This window comes from Chiloscyllium punctatum, chromosome 26 (genome assembly GCF_047496795.1).
Source record: "Chiloscyllium punctatum isolate Juve2018m chromosome 26, sChiPun1.3, whole genome shotgun sequence".
Lineage (NCBI taxonomy): Eukaryota > Metazoa > Chordata > Chondrichthyes > Orectolobiformes > Hemiscylliidae > Chiloscyllium > Chiloscyllium punctatum.
The window spans coordinates 69,434,827-69,459,246 of NC_092764.1; the positions used below are offsets into that span (position 1 = coordinate 69,434,827).

A 24,420-nucleotide genomic window follows, 5' to 3' on the forward strand; every position below is an offset into this window, starting at 1 on the left:
GGGAGAGTCCACCACTGCTACTGGCAGGGCATTCCATGAACTCACGGCTCGCTGAGTAAAGAATCTACCCCTAACAACTGTCCTATACCTACCACCCCTTAATTTAAAGATGATATAAATATTTCTTCAAGGGATCTTGTAGTTTCCTTCCTTACTTCCCATCACATTCTGGGATACATTAGATTAGGTCCTGGAGGTTTATCTACCTTCATATTCTCTACCACTTCCCAAACAACCTCTTCTGTAACATGATTTATTTTAAAACATCAAAGTTTATTTCTCTGTATTCTCTATACTTCATTTCTTTCTCCACAGTAAAAACTGACATGAAATGTTCATTTAGTATCTTTTCCGTCTCCCGGGGTTCAACACAAAGACAACCTCCTTGGTCTTTAAGAGGCTCTTCCCTCTCTCTCTAGTTACACTATTGCTCTTAATGTATTTGTAGAATCTCTTTAGATGATCCTTTACCTTATTTGCCAATGCTCTCTTATACCCCTCTTTGCCTTCCTAATTTTCCCTTAATGTCTAATAATACCTCTGAACAGGTTGATTTGGAAAATAGATTTTAAAAAATAAATGAAGTGCTATCAAGCACAACCTACTCAACAATAACTCGCACACTGTTGCTTCGTATAGGTTCCACCAAGTCTGCTCAGCTCCTGCTCTCATTAGAGCTTTGGTCTTACTATGGACAAAACTTTTAACTGCCCTCTGGGAAATTAAGGATAGGCAATAAATGTTGGCCTAGCCAGCAACACCTACATCCCATGAATAAATGAAAAAAAGGAACTGAATTCCGATGAAGAGCAGAGAGTGCCAGACTCTGACATCAAGAAAGCACTTGACCAACTGTGATAACAAGGAGCCTGAGCAAACTAAACTCAATAAGAATCAGTGGGGACATTTTCCGCAGGTTGCAGTCATACCAAACATAAAGTAAAATGCTTGTGTTCATTGGAGGCCAATTATCTCATCTACAAAACGCGGATGTTCAACTATTCTTGCTTGGTGTTCATGTAGGTGTTCAAACAGTTTAATGCCATGCTTGGTTCCCTTCACAAAGCATCAGATTATGGGCTGATTTTCCACTCTCATGGGCAGGTTAGCAAGTAAAGGTAGCCAGGTCGGTGTCTGCAGTCTTTCCACCCAATCTGCCACAAATTACCTGCACAAAGTTGTCAGGAAGTCTGCCTACCTGTGGACGAATTGGCAAAGGGCCTTGTCCCAGTGCTGCTAGGATTTCCCATACACTTTCAATCTTTGCTTACCAAGGATCTATTCATGTTTGCCTTAAAACTAATTCACAGACTCTGCTGCCACTGAATTTTGAGGTAGGAAGTTCCAAGGACTAATGATCTTCTGAGAGAAAAATTTTCCATCTGTTTTATAACGGCTGAACTCTTATATTTAAATTGTGACACCTAATTCTGGATTCTCCCACAAAAGAAAACATCTCTTCCACATGAAGCCTGTCAAGCCCCCTCAATATCAACAAATATTATGCTCTTTAGACATAAATATGCCTCAGTTATTATTAAGATAGTAGTGTATAACAAGAAAGTGTACTTTCAGTCGTGTCCTGCTTCAAGTAATCCCAGATACAATTGAGTAAGAAATCTTTATACTCTCAGGTCACCTACTAGAATGTGGTAATGGAATTATGAGAATATTTCATAAAGGCATATTGATATCCTAACCATGAGACAAAACACAACAACCAGCCCCTGGCATTTAACAACATTACCATCACTGAAAACCCACCATCAGCATTATGGTCTGACCACTATCTTGACTGGTCCAGCAGCCATTCCCTCCTGAACAGCATTATGAGTCCACGTACAGCACATGGATGGCAGTGGTTCAAGAAGGCTGCTCACTACCACCTTTTCAATAACAACTTTGGATGGACAATAAATTCTGGCCACGTCCCACAAGAGAATAAAAATAAATAAATATCATGGCTCAGGATAAGCCATAAATCAACCTGACTTGAAACTATATCAGCCATTCCTTCATTGTTGTGGGGTCAAAATTTGGACTTGCCTTCCAAACATCAATGTGGGAGTTCCTGCAACACAGGGACTGCAGCAGTTCAAGAAGACAGGTCACCAGCTTCTCAAGGAGAAGGCATGAGCAATAAATAACGATATTTCCATGATACCCCCATTTCAAAAACAAATATATGAAAATAATAATTTGCGTCCAGCAGTCAAATGAAGCTGAACAGGTTTTGTTTCCCTTCAATTACTTTAAATTCATTGAAAGTTAGTCTAAGCTCAGTTAAATAGAGCAGAGCAAGATGCATGTGTGGGGTTTCAATTGACTGCTGGCTTCAGATCTCATGTACCAAGGGCAAATCAGAATAACTATCGGTAATTAAACCAGAGTTGGGATGCCATGTACAGGTTGTACAGGACATTGGTGAGGCCTCTTCTGTCATACTGTGTCCAGTTCTGATTGCCCTATATAGGAAGGATATTATTAAGCTGGAGAAGTCTCAGGAGAGACTTACCAGGCTGTTGCCGGGAATAGAGGGTTTGAGTAATAAGGAGGGGCTGGATAAGGTGGAACTTTTTTCACTCAAGTTCAGAAGTTTGAGAGGTGATCTTATAAAGGTTTACAAAGCCATGAGGGCTATAGATAAGGTGAATGGTAGGTATGTTTTCCCTAGAGTGGAGGATTTCAAGACTAGGGGACATGTTTTTATAGATAGATTTTAAAAAGACATGAGCGGCAATTTGTTTACACAGACAGTTGTTTGTATGTGGAATAAACTTCCAGAAGAAGTGGTGGATGCGGGTACAGTTACAACATTTAAAAGACATTTAGATAAGTACACAAATTAGAAATGTTTGCAGGCATAATAGACCAAATGCAGACAGGTGGGACTAGTTTAGTTTGGGATTATGGTCGACATGGACTGGTTAGATCAGAGGGTCTGTTTCCACGCTGCATGACTCTATGACTCTGTAACTCAGGAAAACAGAAGATCAAGAGTCAAGTAAAGTATTCCATCAATTCTGCTCTTCTTTTGTGATTCTAGTGAATGGTCTGTTTTACAAGTCTGTTCATGACTGCTCTTGCATCGGAGATCGTACTTTTGGGCTTATCAAACAAACTATGCTGAGGAAACTCAGCAGGACTGGCAGCATCTATTAAAAGCGAAACATTCCACATCTCTGTCCACAGGTGCTGGCAGGCCTGCTAAGTTTCTCCATCATTCTATGCACTTGTTTCAAATTTTCAGCATCTGCGATATTTTGTTTTTATTTGGGGTTGCCAGTTTGTTTGGTCAAATGAACATGACCCCCACCTTTACAAATCTAGTTCAGAACAAGCATATCCGCAGCTCATTTATTTGCCAATTCGCGTAACTTCATATCATAATCTAGAGATTATTTGAAATAATGTATGTGGATCTTAATGCACACTCTGCTGGCATCAGATAGGCAGGCAAATTTCCAACCTTTAGTTTTGATGAAGAAAACAACTTGAAATTTTCTCTCAACTTAAAAAAGGTATCATTTGTTAATGATTCTGAGAATATATCTACAAATCAAATGAAACTGATTTTTACAGCACCTCCAATCATCCGTAGAATTAAATGAGGATAAAAGCAATAAAGAAACAGCACAAATTGCTCACTGTATCTCTTGCATTAGTGTCCTAGCATCTGATAATATTCCAACCTGAAGGCAACAAAATACCAAGGCATTAAAAATGTTCCTTCAGTTTCAAAGAAACTGTTTGTAATTCCCTTCCACTCCTGGCAGTTCACTCCATATACGAACCACCTTCTGTGCGAAAAAGTTGTCCCTCACGTCCCTTTTAAAGCTTTCCCTTCTCGTCTTAAAATTATGCTCCTTAGTTTTGAACTCCCCCACTCAAGGGAAAAATCTTTGCTATTCACCTTATCTATGACCCTCTTGATTTTATAAGGTGACCTCAACTTGCTACATTCCAAAGAAAAAGTCAGAGCTTATCCAGCATCTCCTTACAACTCAACCCCTCAAGTTATTGTGACATCAATGAATCTTTTCTGCACCTTTGCCAATTTAATAATATCCTTCCTATAGCAGGACAACCACTGTTGTACACAAAAATGGCCTCACCAACATCCTGTAAAATCACAACATGACACCCACCTTCTATACTCAATGGTCTCAGCAATGAAGGCAAGTGCACCAAATGTCTTCTTTACCAATCTGTTTACCTCTGTTGCAACATTCAATGAACTTTGTCTAAATGCTTAGGTTTCTCTGTTCCATAACACTACCCAGGGCCTTACCACTAACTGTGTAAATCCTGCCTTTGTTCATTTGACCAAAATGCAACACCACGCATTTATCTCAATTAAACTCCATCTGCCACTCCTCAGCCCATTGGCCCAAGTGATCAAGATTCCTTTGTAATCTGAGATAACCTTCCTCATAGCCTATTATACCACCAATTTTGATGTCATCTGCAAACTTACTAACCATACTTCCTATATTCCCATCCAAATCATTTGCACAAATGACAAACACAGTGGTCACAGCATCCATCTCTATGGAACACCACTGGTCACAGGCCTCCAGTCCGAGAAACAACCCTCCACCACCATCTGTCTCTTACCATCAAACCAATTTAGTAAACAATTGGCAAGCTCTCCCTGAATTTCATAGGATCTAATTTTGCAAACCAGTTTAACATGCAGAACCTTGTCAAATGCCATACGAATATCCATAGAGACTATAGCGACACTCTGTCCTCACCTTTCTTCATGGTGACATCCTCAAATAAGTGTCAGAGTCATGATTTCCCATATACAAAGCTGCGGTGATGATCCCTAAACTGTGCTTGCCTCTCCAAATGCATGTAAATCATGTCCTCAAGCAACTTACTCACCATTGATGTTAGACTCTATTGTTCCCAGGCATCTCATTGCAGTCTTTCTTAAATAAACAGAATTGTTCGTAATTTTGAATATCTCAGTAAGGTTACCTCTTAATCTTTTCTGTTTCAAGGAGAATAAGCCCAATTTCCCTAGTCTTTTCTTGTATCTAAAATCCCTCATTCCTAGTATCATTCTAGTAAATCTCCTTTGAAATCTGTCCATGGCTTTAAAGTCTTTCGGTAACTAAACACACAATAATTCGAATGTGAAGCAAAAAGCCAAAGAGTTGAGGATGCTGGAAATCTGAAACAAAAATAGAATTTTCAGGAAAATCTCAGCAGGTCTAGCAGCAGCTGTGGAAGGAAAACAGAGTTAACATTTCAGGTCCACTGACCTTTCAACTGATTGTAGCTGGGAAAAGGTTAGTATAAATGCTAATGAAGGAGTGGGGGAAGAAGGGAGGAATAAACAACAGCTGGAGCCCAGAGAGGGAGAAAAACACTTGGGAGACAAAGGAAAAGAAAGAGGTCAGCCTGGGAGAATGAATAGCTGGTAACAGGGACCACTACTAGCTGACAGTAGGTCAGAACCCTTGTGATAACAGGAGCTGATGTATGGAGGTTGGGGAAAGGACACAGGGAAGATGCTCAGACCTAAAATTATTGAACTCAATACTGAGTCCAGAAGACTGCAGGGTTTCCAAGCGGAAAATGAGATGGTATTCATCCGGCTTGCGCTGAGCTTCACTGGAGCACTACAGCAAGCCGAGTCAAAGATGTTAGCTTGGGAACATAGCTCTTGTAATGAAATGGCAAGTAACTGAAAGCTCAGGATTATTTTTGCAGAGAGAATGTAGGTGTTCTGCAAAGTTTGCACTTCATAAATTACAATTGGGTAACTCAGTGCAGGTTTCTGACCCACATTTGTCCCAGATGCTGAAACATGTGAAAAAAATCCTGTTCATAGTTTTAATTTATTTATACAACATTCACCTGATAACATATTCTCAAATCCAATTTGGTTCCCTGAAGATACTTAAGTTATCAGTGAGCCTTTAAAGACGAGTCAGTGAATACCTCCAAGTCTCTTTACAGTTTTTATATTTGGAGATCACCCAAGCATGACCTATGTCTTTAGGGTACTGTCAGTTTGGTAAATGTGTCAGTTCTCTGCTGCATACCTAAATAGGAGAGAAATCCTGAAGTTATCCACTTCAATGTTCACAATATTTTACTTTGCTGCACTAAAGAACATCTGCTATTTCCGCTTATCCTACCTCAATCAGTTTCTAATCTTATCTTAGTACTCAGCACTTATCTCAGTTTTCTTAATAATGGCAACTCACATTTCTGTGCCATTGTAAGTGTTACAACAGTACCACTGATGTCCCTTTCATGATCATTAACAAAATAATGAAGTACGAAGCAAATAGTTTAGAATTCTGAAGAACTCCAAACAAAACCAGTTCCAACCTATAAGTTCACCATTAATAATCACCATCAATATGCACAGTTTTAATCAGACTCCTTGTAAAGGTTTGAGAGAAGGTAGGCTCGGGAAAGGTGAAAGGAACAGGAGAGGGCAGATGAAGCTCAGGAGAAGCAAAGGGAACAGCAGAAAGCAGGTGGTGGCTTGGCAGAGATGAAGGCGACAGGAGAAGGCTAAAGGGAACTGGGTAGAAGTGAAAGGAATAGGTGGCAGCAGACAGGGGCTTGGGAGAGGTGAAGGGAACAGGAAAAGGCAGGTGGGGAATTGGGAGGAGTAAAGGAAACTGAAGCTAACAGGTAAGGGCTTAGAAGATTTATAGTGAGAGGTTTCTTATTTGGAGAGACAATGGGACCAGGCCAGCAGACAACAGGATGCACTGAAGACAACAACTGAGCAAGGAAAGTTGCCAGTACTGGCACTGAACACACACCAATGGTGTCAGTAGTGGGAGAAACTGCATATGCACTGGCAGCCACAGTGTGAGCCAATATTCCTGTTCGCGGGATAACTGGCATTAGGACAACTGGCACAAAGTATTTGGATGTTTAAGTGGTATTGCTGCATGTCTTCTCTATGGGTATATAGCATTATTAGATAACAGCAGAATTCAGAAATAGGCCCAATTCATAGACTGAAAGCTGCAGGAATGTCAGAGTTAAAATTGCACACATCATCAGATCCCAAGTTGCATTTTTAGAGAAATACACACCAGCATTAATGAAAAGCCTGTTTAAATTGTAATTGTTGTCAAACTGGCCTTTTTAAAAGCAAAAGAAAGTGGATGCTGGAAATCTGAAATAAGTGCTGGAGAAATCCAACAGGTCTGACAGCAGTTGTGAAAAGTGACATAGAGTTAACATTGTGAGACCAAGATGGCTCTTCTTCAGAACACCAAGAGATATAGGGTGTAGTGGGGGTTAACGGAAGTCAGGCTGTTGCCCTGGAAAGAATTCAGAGGTACTACACACACTGTTATGGGCCAAGGTGGTGGCTGGCTTAAAGGCCTGCTTTGATGATCCATGACTGCCATCCCAGTAAAAATAGACAAGAATTAAAAAACAGACCTCTAGCCCTTATGACTATTCATTACCTATGACCCACCTACATCACTCATCCCAATTCATACTGCCACTCTCCCCCACAGCCCCTCATACCCTCCATGTCAATCTATCCCCCTTTACCAGGGTTTGTTATAGCGCCCGTACCAAATTACTGTCAACTCTTATCGGCATGTTCTCCTACATCGACCACCACTTTATGTCAACTCACTGAGAATCTATCATCTATGGATCTCAGGTGCAAAATTGAGGTGAAATAAAATGAAGTTCTAAGTCTAAAAATAAGTCATCAATTAAAAAAAACCTTAGTGATACATTACTTCAAGAACATAATTCTTTATAAAAACAAACATTCCATTCATGCACTTAATCCCTGACACATATTTGTACGCATTTGGAGCCAGTACTTCTGGAATTGGGACTCCAGTAATATTTTAGCAAGTTCAGACATTCCTAACATCCCTGCAAAAAGTGAGCTCAGGTTTAATGTTTCAGGTAGGTGACCCTTCATTGGGAAGGATGTCAAGTTGAAGCCATGAGTTGAGTTCCAGTTACTTTTCATAGCAGTTTACGTATAGAACATAATAGAATACGTAACCTGATAAATAAGTCTCAGTGAAAAAGAAAACGTCATCATTTCAGAGTCAGGTTTTAGCCAAGACGGAATGTAGGCCTACTCATCCACGATGAGGTTACAGATATGTGTAAGCCGATGAACTGTACTGTATGTGATAAAGAGAGGGAGGGCTTCCATAGAGCTTCCAGGATAAAAATTGGAGTCAGTATGGGAACATTTATTGAATTTTTCTACCACACCAGCATAGCATCAATCTTTGTTTTTAAAAATATATCAAAAGATCTAGCCATTGGGTAACAATTATCAGAGGACCTTGCAAAAGCATGATCTCTAGCCAACACCATGAGGTCACCAAAAGATAAGTTGCCTTGTCTCATCCATCAGGACGAAAGTGAGGACTGCAGATGCTGGGATCAGAGTCAAGATTAGAATGGTGCTGAAAAAGCACAGCAGATCAGGCAGCATCTGAGGAGCAAGAAAATCAACTTTTTAGGCAAAAGCCTTCATCAGGAATGTTCATCCATCAGTTGGGACCAAAATTAGAATCAGTCTGCAACCAACAATGGCAGATGTCATGACTATTTAGGAGTCTGGTTGCAAATGAGATTTCAAATCCTGAAGGTGGATCTAATACATATTACAGAAATGTTCTTATTAGACTTAGATAATAAATATTACATACATTAAAGAGTCTTAGGTACTAATTGACTGACCTGATTTTTTGCTGCTCCTCTTCTTCTGGAGTTGCAAAGGCCTTCCACTGAAAATGCACAATCACATCACTCCTATTGCAAATGGAAACCACTCTCTGGTTAGCCAATGATATGTAGGTTTTCTCAATCATTACTGAGTTTTTGTCCAGTCTTACATTTATGTCTGTTGCAGCTCCATACAAATGGATAAAGATGTCCTCACCTACAATGGATCATAATGGAAAAGAATTGAGTAAATGATGAATTTGATTGAAAGCATAATTTTATTTAATTTTGCTACTGAATTTCTCTCCACCCACAATAGCTCAATAATTCCCAATTGCAGCTGTGTGAGGCTAGATACTGCCCAAGTGTGGGGGACAATTTTACTTCCAGCTACAATTGGCAGGACTATTAATTTGTAAAACCTTACTATGTGCTAATTGGATGCTGCATTTCCTATGTTCAACAGGAACGAACACCTTACCAAAGTACTCTATGAGCTACAGAGAGTTTATGTATATCCTCAGTTTATAAAAGCTCCACATAAAACAGAGGCGTCGAATTTTGCTCCTGAGGTAGTTATGCAAAGCCAGAAAAGCTCCCAACTTTCACAGCTCAGAGGGCCATGAAGAGACTGAATCAGTTAGATAATGGTTAAATTTTCAGTAAAAGCAAATGGGATAGAGATGAAGAACACAGATGTACAGAAACAAACTGAAGAGTGTGATGAACTATTTCTTCATACACCCTCAATGCCAACTCACTCAAAGCACAGCATGAGCAGACTCTAGGAGATGAAATAAAATTAAGCTTTAAGTATCTATTACATACTTTGCTGATATACATCTGATTAACAAGGTCAGGTTGTCCTTGGTTTTTTTTCAAAAGGGGTTGTAAAAGGCACAGGTTCTGATTTGTTTGAGATGGGCCACTTTGACTATGGCTAACAGATAGTGCCGAAGGTGACAATCAAGGAAAAGGAGCTATAGGAATTTTTTTTCAAAACACTTGTACGACAAAAGGGGAGTTTGCTCAGTTCAGGGGTTTTTCTACTTTGGTACAGTTTTAGCTGAGAAAAGCAGCTACAGAAGCAGCTACAGTGAAAAGATGTTCCATGTTTCAACAGAGGTCTTTCTTGAACTTTCTCTCTGAATCCTATCCTGTCTGTAAGACCTTGTGTTTGGAAAGACATTTTTTTGCCAAGCAATGTGTTTATGGGGATATTGCAGGAAATTGGAACAGTATCATCAAGTTGCCATAGAATTGGTTAGGTTTTCGGATAGGTTAAGTTCTTCTATATTCTGTTCTCCTTTGTTTATGCTTCATTTGGCAATCTGTAAATAAAGTGCGTTTTGTTTAAAACTGAGTAGTTTGACCAGCTACATGACTCCTGGCACATCCACTTACATCTGCCTAAAGCAAATAAAAAGATTTAGGGTCTAGGCTACGTTCTTAAAACACTTTGAGCAGGCCTGGCCTGGTCCATAACAAGAGCAAGGGCCACGCATGTATGGAGTAACACAATCAGCAAAAATAAAGGCGGCAAAAGATCAAATATCTGTCAGGTATACTGTGGGAAATTAATACCTGAGACATCTGGTCAACATAACAGTGTGAATTTAACAAATAAATAATTTAATATGAGATCTGTAAAGAAGATGGCATCCAATGAGACTTTGCACAGTTAGTATTACACTAAAAAGGCAGACTCACCTTGCAGATGTTTGAATAAACAAATATTACTAGGGGTCATGAGTTCAAAGTGAGAGGGGAAAAGTTTAGGGGAGATATATGTGGAAAGTTGTTTACACAGAGGGTGGTAGGTGCCTGGAATGTGTTGCCAGCGGAGGTGATGGGGGTGGGAACGATAGCATCATTTAAGATGTATCTAGACAGATACATGAATGGGCAGGGAGCAAAGGGATACAGATCCTTAGAAAATAAGTGGCAGATTTAGATGGAGGATATGGATCAGCGCAGGTTTGGAGGGCCAAAGGGCCTGTTCCTGCACCGTAATGTTCTTTGTATTTTGCTCTATTTATCATGGTTCTTGAGTCCCCTGGACATTTGTAAAGTCGAATAGCAATACCCAATTGGGAAAAAGAGCCCTAAATGCTGGGATTTTCATCTCTAGAGGAGGCCACATGGATGGATTCAAATTAGTGGATGCAGATCTGAGATGGCAACATGGACTGCAAATGCAAAGGCCTACTGTTAAACGGTCCACCTCAGTTCTGAGGCCTGGTCCCAGATGTTTCCTTAAATATATGGTCCTCACATCCTAATCTGTCTCACACTCAGCCTCACACCCTTCCCCACATACTTCAGCTTTTGCCAACCCATACACGCCACCCACCACCACTATTTGTTCATACACCATCAATGCCAACTCATTCAAAGCGCAGCATGAGCAGACTCTTGGAGATGAAATAAAATTAAGCTTTAAATATCTATTCCATACTTTGCTGATATACATCTGATTAAAGACATTCATGAAAGCCCATTTAAATCTGCTCATGTGCTCAATTCCTTATGAAAACATTTGGATTCAAAGCCTCAAGCCAAAGATATCTAATTCTTTAACAACATCTTTGATTTGTGAACTTTAACCCCCCCACCCTCCCCATCCCCCCCAACTTTATGAAAATGAAAGATTGTGGGAATAATGCTATAATGATAACACTTAGGGCTATTTCATCAAACAGCTATGAACCTACAAGTTCAGTATTTTTTATTAACTCACAGGCACAGGCAAGCAGTTTTGTTTCAATATTAAAGGGCTTTTCTATTTAAATAAACTAATAGCTGACAATCTATAGATCTTATCCACGCTTCACAAGCATTCCTGTCCATTCTAAAAGTTTATCACGGCTGAGTTCTGGTGTCCTTTTTGCACAAGTCACGATCCATCCCCTATCAGCAAATTTATAATCTGTTGGAATTAGAGGTAGGATTTCCAGATGCAAGTCATAGAGGCGTACAGCACAGAAACAGACCCTGTGGTCCAATTTGTCCTGATCACTGTTTTTGAAAGATCCCAGGAATGTCAATGACTGTACAAAAATATAGACCCAAGTTTTTTTTTCTCAAGGATTAAATGACAGAAAGCAAGGTCATTTTTTTCTGCAGCAGATAATTTGCATCCTTACTGTAACCAATGAACAAAGGGAAATTTTCACCATGGGGGATGAACCATTGGACACAAGTTGATAAAGTTCAATGGAGGGATATATAAGTTTGAACATTTTGATTGGAAGAATGAGAAGAAATGAAACTAGTTAAACAGTACAACTTCAAATGGAATGTTGAAATAGAGACAGCTGGGAGGGCTAGCTCACAAATCATGTTAAAACAATTATTAAAGCATCTGGAGTCCTTTATAAATAGAGGCATAGAGTACAAAAGTTAAAGGGCTATACTAAACTTCAGTTAAATATGAGTTTGGTCCAGCTGGATCTTTTTTGCTCAATTCTGGGAACTGCAGAAAAATTTTAAGGTTTGAAGAGGGTGCAAAAGAGGTTGACTAAAATAGTTCCAAGGCTGAAGGATTACAGTTGTGGGCAGACTGGAAAGGCATAAAACCATAAGACGTAAGACAGTATATTGAGTCTGGTTCACTGTTCAATAAGATCATGGCTGATCCATAAATCCTCAATTCAGTTTTCCTGTATTTTGCCCATCACCCTTAATTATCTTTCTGATTCATAATTTGTCTATCTTAGCATCAAATATACTTAACAATCCAGCCTCAACAGCCCTCTGTGATAAAGAATTCCACAGATTCACTGCCTCTGAGAAGAAATTCCTTCTAATCTTTCACTTAAATGTGTGCACTTTTATTCTGAGATGATGTCCTCTGGTCTTAGACTTTCCCACAAGGAGAAAGTCTTTCAGCATCTACCCTGTCAAGTTCCCTAAAAATCATTTGTGCTTCAATAAGATCACTTCTCAATTCTAAATCTAATCAACTGTTACTCATTGTCGGGATCAAGCTTGGTGAACTTTCACAGGACTGCCTCTAATGTATTTGTATCCTTCCTAAAATGAAGTGACAAATACTGTGCCTGGTACAAAGAGAAGGGTACAGGCTTAATATTATTTATGGTTTTATTCATGAGAGATCTGTTTCTTGTTTCAAAGTAGCTCCTGCTTAGTCTGTCTCCCTCAAATACAAGAGAATGCATGCGGCATCCTGTAGTCTCAACTAGCTAGTTAACAGAACAAAGAATGCAAAGAGAATATCTAACACAGAAAGGCAAAGAAGAGAAAAATATATAATTTCTGAAGGAATATACAGTACCTTCTTTTTAAGTAGAAAGCCCCCAATCTCCCCCATTTTCACCCAAGCCCTTATAAATCCTTAAAATTCTTTCAATGGCATGCCTCATCAGGCAATAGTATCCAGATGTACGTAAATTGACAATAAGTACAAAGTATTCAACTGATTACTTGCTACACTTGCATCTTCAAGGGTTTTACAAATCAAACAGATCAAAGCAGCATAAAACACCACCATGATCAATAGTCTCTTACTAGGACAGATGTTGTTGTGAAAAGTCGGCACTTGTTTCAATTATGTCTGCATTTTTTTCAACTTCTGCCTCAAGCCTACAGAATAAACATGGACACACAAAAGCAAAAGTGGGCCATTCAGCTCTTGGAGCCTGGTCCACCATTCAATATTATCATGGCTAATCTTCCAATTCAGAACCCTGTCCCCATTTCTGCACATACCCTTTTATCCCTTTAGCCCTAAGAAGTGTACCTAACACCTTCTTGAAAACATTCAATATTTGGGCCTCACCCACGCTTTGTGACAGCAAATTCCACAGACTCACCACTCTCTGGGTGAAGAAATTTTTCCTCATCTCAGTCATAAATGTCCTGCCCCATATCCTTAGGCAGTGACCACTGGTTGTGCAATCCTCAGTCATCAGCAACATGTGTTTATCCTGCATGGTCCTGTTAGAATGTTATAGTTTTCATTGCAAACCCCTTCATTTTTCCAAACTCCAGAGAATATTATCTTAACTGCACAATCTCTTAAATGTCATTCCAGGAATCAGGCTGGTAAACCTTTGTTGCAGTCACTTGCCAGAGCATCCTTCCTAAGGTTAGAAGACCAATCTGCTCACAATACTCTGGGTGTTGGCTCACCAAAGCTCTATATAATTGCTCCTGTTTTCAAAGCCTCTCGCTCTGGAGACCAACACACCATTTGCCTTTTTCACCACCTGTTGCAACTGCATATTTTCTTTCAGCGAATGGTGTTCAAGGATATCCAGATTTCACTGCACCTCCCCTTTCCCACTGAGATAATAGTCTATTTTCCTGTTTCTGCCACCAAAGTTAATAACCTCACATTATACTTCTGTCCCTCCCTGAACTTGTCCAAATCACACTGTAGCATCTCTGCATCCTCCTCCCAGCTCAACCTCCTACCCAGTTTTGTGTCATCTGCAAACTTGGAGGTATTAAATCTAGTTCCTTCACCTAAATCATTAATATAAATTGTAAATATAAACCTTACAAATGTGTGCCCTCAGCACACATATTTTTTCTGCTGGGACTGAGCATCAGGAAATTGCTTGATTTCTAACCCTTAAAATTAATGAATATCTCAATTTTATAAAATCAGGAAGATTTTCCAGAGTCCAGGCTAACTTCATCATAAACAGATACTGTACATTCTTACAAAAGCATACAGTTAATGTGGAAAATTAAACCAGAAAGGGATGTAAAACACTGAACAGCCTCTGTGATGAGAGAAACTAGTTGATGTTTCAGGTTCAGTTCCAATAAAATAGGTGATCATTAATCCCCCCCACAAATGTTGCAGACCTGCTGATTATTTCCAGCATTTTCTGTTCTTACAGGTAGTCATTAATTTGAGAAAACTGGCAGCAAAAATAAAAAGCTCCTAAATTGTCTCCCAGAGTTAGAGAAAACTACAGGGAAAATTAATTTTCGTTCCCTGCCAAACCTTTAAAACTTGTTGATAATTTTTAGAATTTTTTTCAAAGTTTAGTGAAACTTTTACAAAACCTTTGGAAAATTATTCTCAAAACGTTTAGTGTCATAGAGATTTACAGCAAAGAAAAATGCCCTTTGGCCCATCACATTCATGCTGATCATAAACAACCACCCAACTATTCTATCCTGTTTTCCAGAACTTGCTCCAAAGCCTTTTATGCCTTGGCTTTTCAAGTGTACATCTAAATACTCTTAAACCTTTGAGGGTTTCTGTCTCAACCACACTTACAGGCTGTGAGTTCCTGATTCCCACCACCCCCTGACTAAAAAGGTTTTTCTTACATCTCCTCTAAACCTTTGGCCCTGTAACTTCAATCACCGCCCCTTGGTCATTGATCTCCCCCATTCAAGGGAGAAAAGTCTTCCAGTCTACCCTATCTAGGCCCTTTATAAAGTTATATATCACAATTATATCTCCTCTCAACCTCCTTTGCTCAAAGTAAAATAACCCCAGTCTATCCAATTTCTCTTCATAACTAAAACTTTCAGCCTCGGCAACATCCCAGTAAATGTCCTCTGCATCCTCTCCACTGCGATCACATCTCTCTTAAAATGTGGTTTCCAGAACTGCACACAATACACTAGCTGTGGTTTAAACAACGTTTGGAAAATGTTTGGAAAAGTATTGGGAAAATTCTTGAAAATTTACTCATGTAAAACCTTTCCAAAATGTCAGTAAAAATATTTTTAAATGTCTTTTCTAGAAATTTTCTGACAAGCCATGACGGGCTGACCTTTATTCACCTCTTGAAATATTCGGAGAATCTCCTTGGAGGGAGGGCACAGATAATTAAAGTTCGAGGGAAGAGGTTGAATTTTGATCCATTTTGTTGTTAAACATTTCTGATGTAAATTTTATTGCATTCATAAAATAGTTCTTTAAGAACTGGAGTTGTCTCACCTAACCAACATCAACAGTGATTTAATTACATTTTCATTGACTCCTAAAGGGACCACTCCTACTCTAGTCTACTGTCAATGAACATCAACTTTTACCATATTTCATCTCATGAATTTACCATTCAGAATTTCCACATGATGCTAATGGCACATAACAGCCATTCAAAAATGGCAAAGAGGCTTCAAAACTAGGAGGTAGAAGTTCCAAGGTTTAGACTAAATTATCCAGTCTGACACTGACAGTGCCAGTGCTGAGAGAGTGCCACACTGCTGAAGAGTCAGTGCTGACAGAACACTTCACTGTTAAAGGATCAGTACTGAGGGTGTGTAGCACTGTTGGAGAGTCAGTGCAGTGCTCGCTGTCACAGTACAGAGGAAGATGTCAAAACCGGAGTACACCAGACCATAGGGGCTGCTCTCTTATTAGAAAGAAGTAACTGATGGTGATTTAACATGAGGGCCACCAGACCTCAGGCAAAGGAAGAGGTTGAGAAGGACAGCTCTTCATGGTAACCTCAAACTGGTGATGGGAACTGAACCCACACTGTTGGCATCACACTGCTCTGTAAACCAACCATCCAGCCAACAGAGCTAAACCGATCCCCATACATATGTTAAATACAGAGCATTAAAAACAAGAGAGGCACTTCAGGACAGTGGGGGGCGGGCGCTTAGAAAAAGAAATTAGGAAGGCAAAGAGAGGCCACTAATTACCTTTTGCAGAATTACAGAAAACTCTTAAGGCATTCTATAAATCTATTACGAGCAAGAGGATTACCAGGGATAGAGTAGTCCCTGTTAAGGACTAAAGGGGCAATCTTTGTGAGGAGCCAGAGGATGTGGGTGAAGTCTTAAATGAATATTTCTCATCCGTAAGAAGTAAGACAGTGTAGCCGGAGATTTCAGTTGGGACGGCGAGAGTCTCGAGCCTGTTAAGATATTAGATGATTTAGCAAGTATAAAGGTGTATAAATTCCCGGGGCCTGATGAGATATATCCTAAACTGCTGTGGGAGGGAAAAAAGGAGATTGCGGGGACCCTGGCAGAGATATTTAATATTCCGGTGGTCACAGATAAAGTGCCAGATCACTGGGAGATAGCTCATGTGATTCCTTTGTTCAAAAGGGCAGTAGGGATACGCCAGGTAATTACAGACCAGTTACTTAGTCTGACGTCAATGGTGGGGAAATTATTGGAAAAAAAAATTGACGGACAGGATTAATTGATACTTGAAAAGGCAGGAATTGATTAGGACTGGTAAGCACAGGTTTGTTGGAGGGAAATTTAATTGAGTTTTTTTGAGAAGGTGACTAAATATATTGAGAAGGGTAATGCAAGTGATGTGGTTTACATAGATTTCAGGAAGGTCTTTGACAAGATTCCATGTGGACTGCTCATTTAAAAGGTAACAGCCCCATGGGACCAAAGTAAGTTGGAAAACTGGATCCAAAACTGGCTTGCAAATAGGAGGCAAAGGGTGATGATGGAGTGCTGTTTATGTGATTGGAAGCCCCTAACCAGCAGTGAAACACAGAGATTAGTGCTGGGACCTTTCCTGAATTCTGTCTACATCAACGACTTGGATACAAATGTTGAAAGTATAATTAGTAAGTTTGCAGATGACACAAACATTGGTGGTGCTGTTGATAGTCAGGCTGCAGTCTGATACTGATCAGCTGGCAAATTGAACAGAGCAATTGCAGGATGAATTTAATCCTGATAAGTGCAAGGTCATACATTTTGAGAGGTCTACTTAGGGAAGAATATAAACAATAAATGGTGGGTCCTTAGTGTTCAAGGATATCCCTAGGGAGTTTTGAGGAACAAATGGACAATGGTGTCCAAGTCCATGAATCCTTGAAGGTGTCAGTGTAGGGAGATTTGGTTTTGAAGAAGGCAAATGGATGCTTGCCTTAATTAGCCAGGGTAAAGAATATAGGAGCAGGAAAGTCCTGTTACAACTTTATAAAGCCTTGGTTAAACCACAGATGGAGTACTGTCTGCAGTTATGCTTGTCACTGTGTTGGAAGGATATGACTGCACTGGAGAGGGTGCAGAGAAGATTCACCTGGGATAGAAAATCTCAATTATGAGGAGTGATTGGATAAACCAGGTCTGTTTAGTCTGGAGCAGAGAAGGCTGAGGGAGATATGCTTGAGATATACAAAATTATGAGGCTTAGATGTAGGATAGATCGTGACAACCTTTTCCCCATGTCTAAGACCAGAGGACATAAGTTTAAAGTGCAGAGCAAGTGGTTTAGAGGAGACCTAAGGAAAGTTTTTTTCCATCCATGGGGCAGTAGAAACATGGAACATGCTGCTTGAGAGGGTAATGCAGGCAGGTACATTTAGGAAGCACCGACTTGAAATGTAAGAGCATTGTAGGCTATGGACCAAGTGCAGATAAATGGGACTACTGAAGCTTGGCGTTTGTTAGTAGGTATGGACGTGGTGTCTATGCTGTATGACTATGAAATAACATTTGCACTAATCATGTAACTGCAGAAAATGAAGATTGCCAGAGAAACTCAGCAGGTCTGGCAACTTCCATGAAGAGAAAGCAGATGTTTCAGATCTGATGATCCTTCTTCAGAGGTTCTCACATGCTGATACACAAGATAGCTGAGTTCATTAATTGAAAAATGTTCCATTCCATCAATGTGTAAGTGATCAGCGATATTCTAGTACTGCCATGATTCCTACATCCTTGAGTACGCATGTGTTTCTTTGTTTGAGTATCAAGATGCCTTACGATGAGGGTTGCTGGGAGACAAGGGCTACAAACAGAATGTGTCACATAATCAAAGCAAAGTTAAAAATCACACACCAAGTTATCGTCTAACACGTTTATTTGGAAGTACAAGCTTTCAGAGCGCTGCTTCTTCATCAGATAGATAGTGGGACAGGATCATAGGACACAGAATGTATATTAAAAGATCAAAGTGTCATACAACTGATGCAATGCATTGCTGTTTAGTCTTTATCATTTAGAATAGGGATACATGGTATATTGGTGAGACCAAGCAGACGCTATAACAACAGATGAATGGACACAAAGAAACATTTACCAGACAGGGATGTTCCCTCCCATTCGGGGAACACTTCAGCGGTCAAGAACATTCGGCCTCACATATTCGGGTAACCGTCCTCCAAGGTGGACTTCGGGATACACTTTTTGTTCCAAAAGCATACCCATCTGTTCACGGTCAGTCCATGTGGTATTTTGCAAATTCCTACTTTGGAAATAGAATCAGTCTGACTCTAGGCTGGATACAGACAGACTCTAACCTCACACCTTTAATTCATCGTCTGAGCTAAGATTTCACTTTTTTTATAAAATCTTAAGTTATCTCAGGACTGTGACTTGAAAGAAGTTTTGGGATTTACAAATTAATCAATCAAAACCTGCATCCCCATTCTAAGTGATTAAAGGCTTAACAGCAATCTACATTTATTTAATACATCACATCAGTTGTATGACACGTTGATCTTTTACTATAAATTCTGTGTCCCATGATCCTGCCCCCCTAGCTATCTGACAAAGGAGCAGCGCTCCAAAAGCTTGTACTTTCAAATAAACCTGTTCAACTATAACCTGGTATTGTGTGATGTTTAAACTTTGTCCACCCCAGTCCAACAACAGCACCTCCACATCATAATCATAGCATGTTATGCTCTGCACCATTAGAGCAAAGAGGGAATGTGACAGCTACTGACAAGCTGGAAGAGCAGGGTCAGTCTTCCAGGCAGGGGGGTCAGGATGTTCATCAGAAAGAACAGAACCTTGTTCATGATATAGCTTTGCAGTATCAGACCCCACATTCATCATTAATAAGACCTGAGCTATGGTGAACATTCAGGAAACCAAAACATTGATTTAGAGAGACTTGCTGGATAGGATGTGGTAAGGACTGCTGAGTTGTATGGTCTGACACTGAAAAAGCCATAGTGATAAGAATGTGCAGATCCACATGCAAGGAAGTGTCAGCTGTGCCATCAGTGTGACATGAGAAGCATTGATTTGAAGCTGTTGTACCACAATATTGAACACTGAAGGGTGCTCGGGACTGTTAGTGTTTGTTCAAGAGCATGGCTGAGGTTCCAGGATGGCACCACCATCAAGTATGCTAGTATATGCAGAGATACCAGAGGACTGGAGGGTGTTATCCCTTTACTTAAGAGAGACTGTAAGGAGAAATCTGTGAACTACAGACCTGTGAGTCTGACATCAGTGATGGGCAAGTTGTTGGAGGTGATTCTGAAAGATATGATTTACATGTAAATGGTGCGGCAAGGAATGATTAGGGATAGTGACCATGGTTTTGTGTGAGGGAAATCATGTTTCACAAATTAATTGAGTTATTTGAGGAAGTAATCAAAAAGATTGATGAGGGCAGAGCAGAAGACATTGCTTACTTGTACTTTAGTGAAGTCTTTAACATGGTTCCACATGATAGACTAATTAGTAAAGTTAGATCACATGGGATTCAGGGTGAGTTTGCTAATTGGATGTAAAATTGGCTTTAGGGTAGAAGACATGTGGTGGAGGATTGTTTTTCAGTCTGGAGACCTATAACTAATGGAGTCCCATAGAGAACAGCACTGGGTCTACATTTGTTTGTCATTTATATAAGCGATTTGGATGAGAATATAGGAGGCATGCTTAGTAAGTTTGTGGATGACACCAAAATTGTTGTATAGCGAACAGTGAAGAAGGTTAATCTAAGATTACAAAGAGGTCTTGATCAATTCGGTCTATGGACTGAGGAGTGGCAGATGGAATTTAGTTTGGATCTATGCTAGGTAGTGCATTTTGGTAAAACAAACAAGGACTTACACAATTAATGGTTGGGCTCGTTGCTATAGAACAACTTTTTTTTAGAATTCGAGTTAGAATCCCGACAGTGTGGAAACAGGCCCTTCGGCCCAACAAGTCCACACCGACCCTACAAAGAGTTACCAACCCTGATTAATGCAGCTAAATTACACATCCCAGAACACTATGGGCAATTTAGTATAATTCTTTGAAATTTCCATCACAGGGTGGTAAAGAAGGCATATATCAAGCTTGCCTTCATTGCTCAGACCTTTGAGTATAGGAAGTGGCTTGTCATGTTGAGGTTGTACAGGACGTTGGTGAGACCTCTTCTGTCATACTGTGTCCAGTTCTGGTCACTCATTTATAGGAAGGATATTATTAAACTGGAAAGTGTTCAGAAAAGATTTATCAGGATATTGTCAGAATTGGAGGGTTTGTGTTATAAAAATAGGCTGGATAGGGTGGGACCTTTTTCACTGGAGTGTAGGAGCTTGAGGGGGTGACCTTACAGAGGTTTATAAAATCATGAAGGGCATAGATAAGGTGAGTCGCAAAGATCTTTTTGGTGGGGGGGGGGGGGGGGGGGGGAGAGTTCTAAAGTAGAGCACATATTTTTAAGGTGAGAGGAGAAAGATTTAAAAAGGACATGAAGGGCAACTGTTTTACACAGAAAGTGGTTAGTGTGTGGAATGAACTGCCAAAGGAAATGCTGGATACAGTTGCAGTTACAACATTTGGAACAAGTACATAAATAGGAAAGGTTTGGAGGGGTGTGGGCCAAATACAGGCAGGTGGGACTAGTTTAGTTTGGAAACATAGTCAATGTGGACTAGTCGGACCAAAGGGTCTGTTTCCATACTGTATGACTCTATGAATCTTTATCCCAGCAATACAAATACCTCTATTATTAAAAGTTGGAGAGTCAGCATCTGAAGGGAAGGCACTGTTGGAGCATGGTGTGTCGTTAAAACAGTATTCTAATTAAAACATAAGGCCTCATAGCAGGAAATCCTCCTTGTAAGTTAAGGAATATGGGAGAATTCAGCCCTTTACATCGTGTTATTTATCTAAGATCTGAAACGTGGCTTTGGGCCAACAGAAAACTAGTTATGAATTGGCATTTTGCATCAGGATATAAGGCTCCTCCATCACAATGACTGCTGAGGTGACCAAAAAACCTTCACCGCAATCACACAGGCGAAACAATCAGACAATAAGGGTCTCACTGAAAAGAATGGGATTATTCTGTTTCAAAAGACTGAAGTATTGTCTCAGTCTATGGTTGTACTGCTCATGTGAAATTATCTAACAATTAACTGGATTTCTCTTCCAATTTTAGTCTGAATGACAGTACATTATTAGCTGCCCTTAGAAGTAGGAAATGGAACGTAGTATCGAGGACAGAGGCAGCACAGTAAAGAATATTTGGCTTTGTAGTGTATCATTCCATTCTGGTTGTGCCTCAATCTTTAAGGTTGTTCGAGGAAATATGGGACAGCTTATAAGAACAGTGATCATTGATGTGAGAGAGTTAGGAATTGGGACAAAGTCCAAATTGGAACAGATGGGTTTATCTAAAGTTAAGTTCCCTCATGGAATTAAGAATTGTCAAGGTTTGATAAAGCATTTGGTTCGATCCAAAGAGAAAGCTACAGCTCTGTACAGATTGCCAAGCAATCAAAGTCCTTCAGGGCTTAATTACACTTTTCAATGACCTCCCCTGAAATTTTCAGAAAGTCATTTGTAAACAGTCAGTAGATAAGTAAATTCTGTCTCTCAATCGCACTGATGCATCAGAACATAAATAACACCAGCTAGACATCTGTTTAATATTAATATTTAGAGATAATATTTCACTCTTTTAAATCCAGTGCCTTGAATATGGTTCATCAAGACAACTTGACAAGATATATAATTTAGAAATTCATAATTTCAACAAAATTGATAATTTATTAATACAATATGGTGTGTTCGCATTTATCTGCTGCCCTTTTACTTCTAGATGGTACTGGTTGTGGGTTTGGAAGGTGCTGTTTAAGGACCCCTAGTGAATTTCTGAAGTCCATTTGCAGATGGTACACTCTGCCACTATTGAGCATTGGTGGTGGAGGGACGGTATGTTTGGGATGTGGTGCCAACCAAGCAGGCTGTTTTGTACTGGATCATGTCAAGCCTATTTAGTGTTGTTGGAGCTGCACTCATCCAGGCAAATGGGAAATTTCAGTAACGCATTTGAGTTATGCCTTGCAGATGGTGGCTCAGCTTTTGGGAGTCAGATGCTTCGTTACATACAGAGGCAGGATTCCTTGCCTCTGACCTGTTCTTGTATTCACTGCATTAATATATCAAGTCCAGTCAAGTTTCTGTTCAAAGATAACATCCAGTATGTTGATAGAGGGGAATTCAGTGATGGCAATACCTTTGAATGTCATGGGGAGATGTTTAGCTTCCCTCATGTTGAAGATGGTCATTGCCTGGCAATTGTATGGCATGAATATGTCTTGCCATTAGTCAGTCCAACCTGGATATTGTTCACATCTTGCTGTATTTGGACGTGGATTGCTTCAGTATCTGAGGAGTCACAATGGTGCTAAACACTGAGCAAACGTCAGCGATCATCACCACTTCTGACCTTATGAAGGAGGGAAGGTCATTGAAGAAGCAGCTGAAGATAGTTGGGCCTAGAACACTAGTCTGAGCAATTCCTGCAAAGAAGTCATGGAACTGAGATGACTGACCTCCAACAACCACAACTATTTAACTTTGTGCAAGATTCTGACCAGTGGAAACTTTTACACTTGATTCCCATTGAGTCTTGTTTTGCTCAGACTCCTTGATGTCATACTCGGTCAAATGTGATTTTGATGTTTAAGGCAGTCATTCTCACCTCACATCTTAAAAAGTCAAGAACATATCTATCTCAGTCTTAAATGTATTCAATGACTGGGCCTCCACAGCCTTCTGTGGCAATGAATTCCATAGATTCACCCACTCTCTGGCTGAAGAAGTGGCTGCTTATTTCCGTTCTAAAAGGTCTTCCCTTTACTCTCAGGCTGTGTCCTCGGGTCCTAGTGTCTCTTACCAATGGAACATTTTCCCAACATCTACTCTGTCCAGGCCATTCAGTATTCTTTAAGTTGCAATTAGAGCACGCACGCAAACCAACCAACCACCACCCCCCTCCCCCAACTCATCCTTCTAAACTCCCTCAAGTATAGACTCAAAGTCCTCAAGTGTTCCTCGTATGTTAAGATTTTCATTCCCGGGACCATTCTTGTGAAGCTCCTCTGAACACACTCCAAGGCCAGTGCATGCTCCTTTCTAGCTCTCCTAATCCATTGTCCTAACCCTCTAGAGCCCTGTCTGATCCTTACTTCCTCAACCTGAAGTAAGCTTCCTTCTTCCTCTTGTCTAGATGTTCCATATCTCTTGTCACCCAAGGTTCCTTCAATCTACCATCCCTTCCTTGCCTCAGTAGAACAAACCTACCCAGCACTATGAGCAAGTGCTTCCTAAACAACTTCCACATTTCTGGTGTGCATTTCCCAGAGAATATCTGTTCCCAAGTTATGCTGTACAGCTCCTGCCTAATAGCACTGTAATCTCCCCTGCCCCAATTAAATACTTTCCCATGTCATCTGCTCTTATCCCTCTCCATGACTATGTAAAAGTCAGGGAGTTGCGATCACTATCACTGAAGTGCTCGTCCACCGAGAGATCTAACACCTGACCTGGTTCGTTGCCAAGCTCCAAACCCAACATGGCCGACCCTCTTGTCAGCCAATCTACATATTGAGTCAGGAATCCTTCCTGGACACACCTGACAAAATCTGCCCCATCCAAACTATTTGTACTAAGGAGGTTCCAATCAATATTAGGGAAGTTGCAGTCACCCATGACAACAACACGTTACTTCTGCACCTTTCCAAAATCTGCCTCCCAATCTGCTCCTCTGTGTCTTTGTTGCTA

At 40.2% G+C, this 24,420-nt stretch overlaps 1 protein-coding gene across 1 annotated transcript in view; it reads right to left on the reverse strand.

Moving 5' to 3' along the window:
* hydin (HYDIN axonemal central pair apparatus protein) overlaps positions 1-24,420 on the reverse strand; it is an 869,275-nt gene that overhangs the window by 611,504 nt on the left and 233,351 nt on the right. Inside the window, exon 8 of the mRNA XM_072547579.1 lies at positions 8,716-8,917. Coding sequence (XP_072403680.1) covers positions 8,716-8,917 — 202 coding nt within the window. The remainder of the gene's footprint in view (positions 1-8,715; positions 8,918-24,420) is intronic.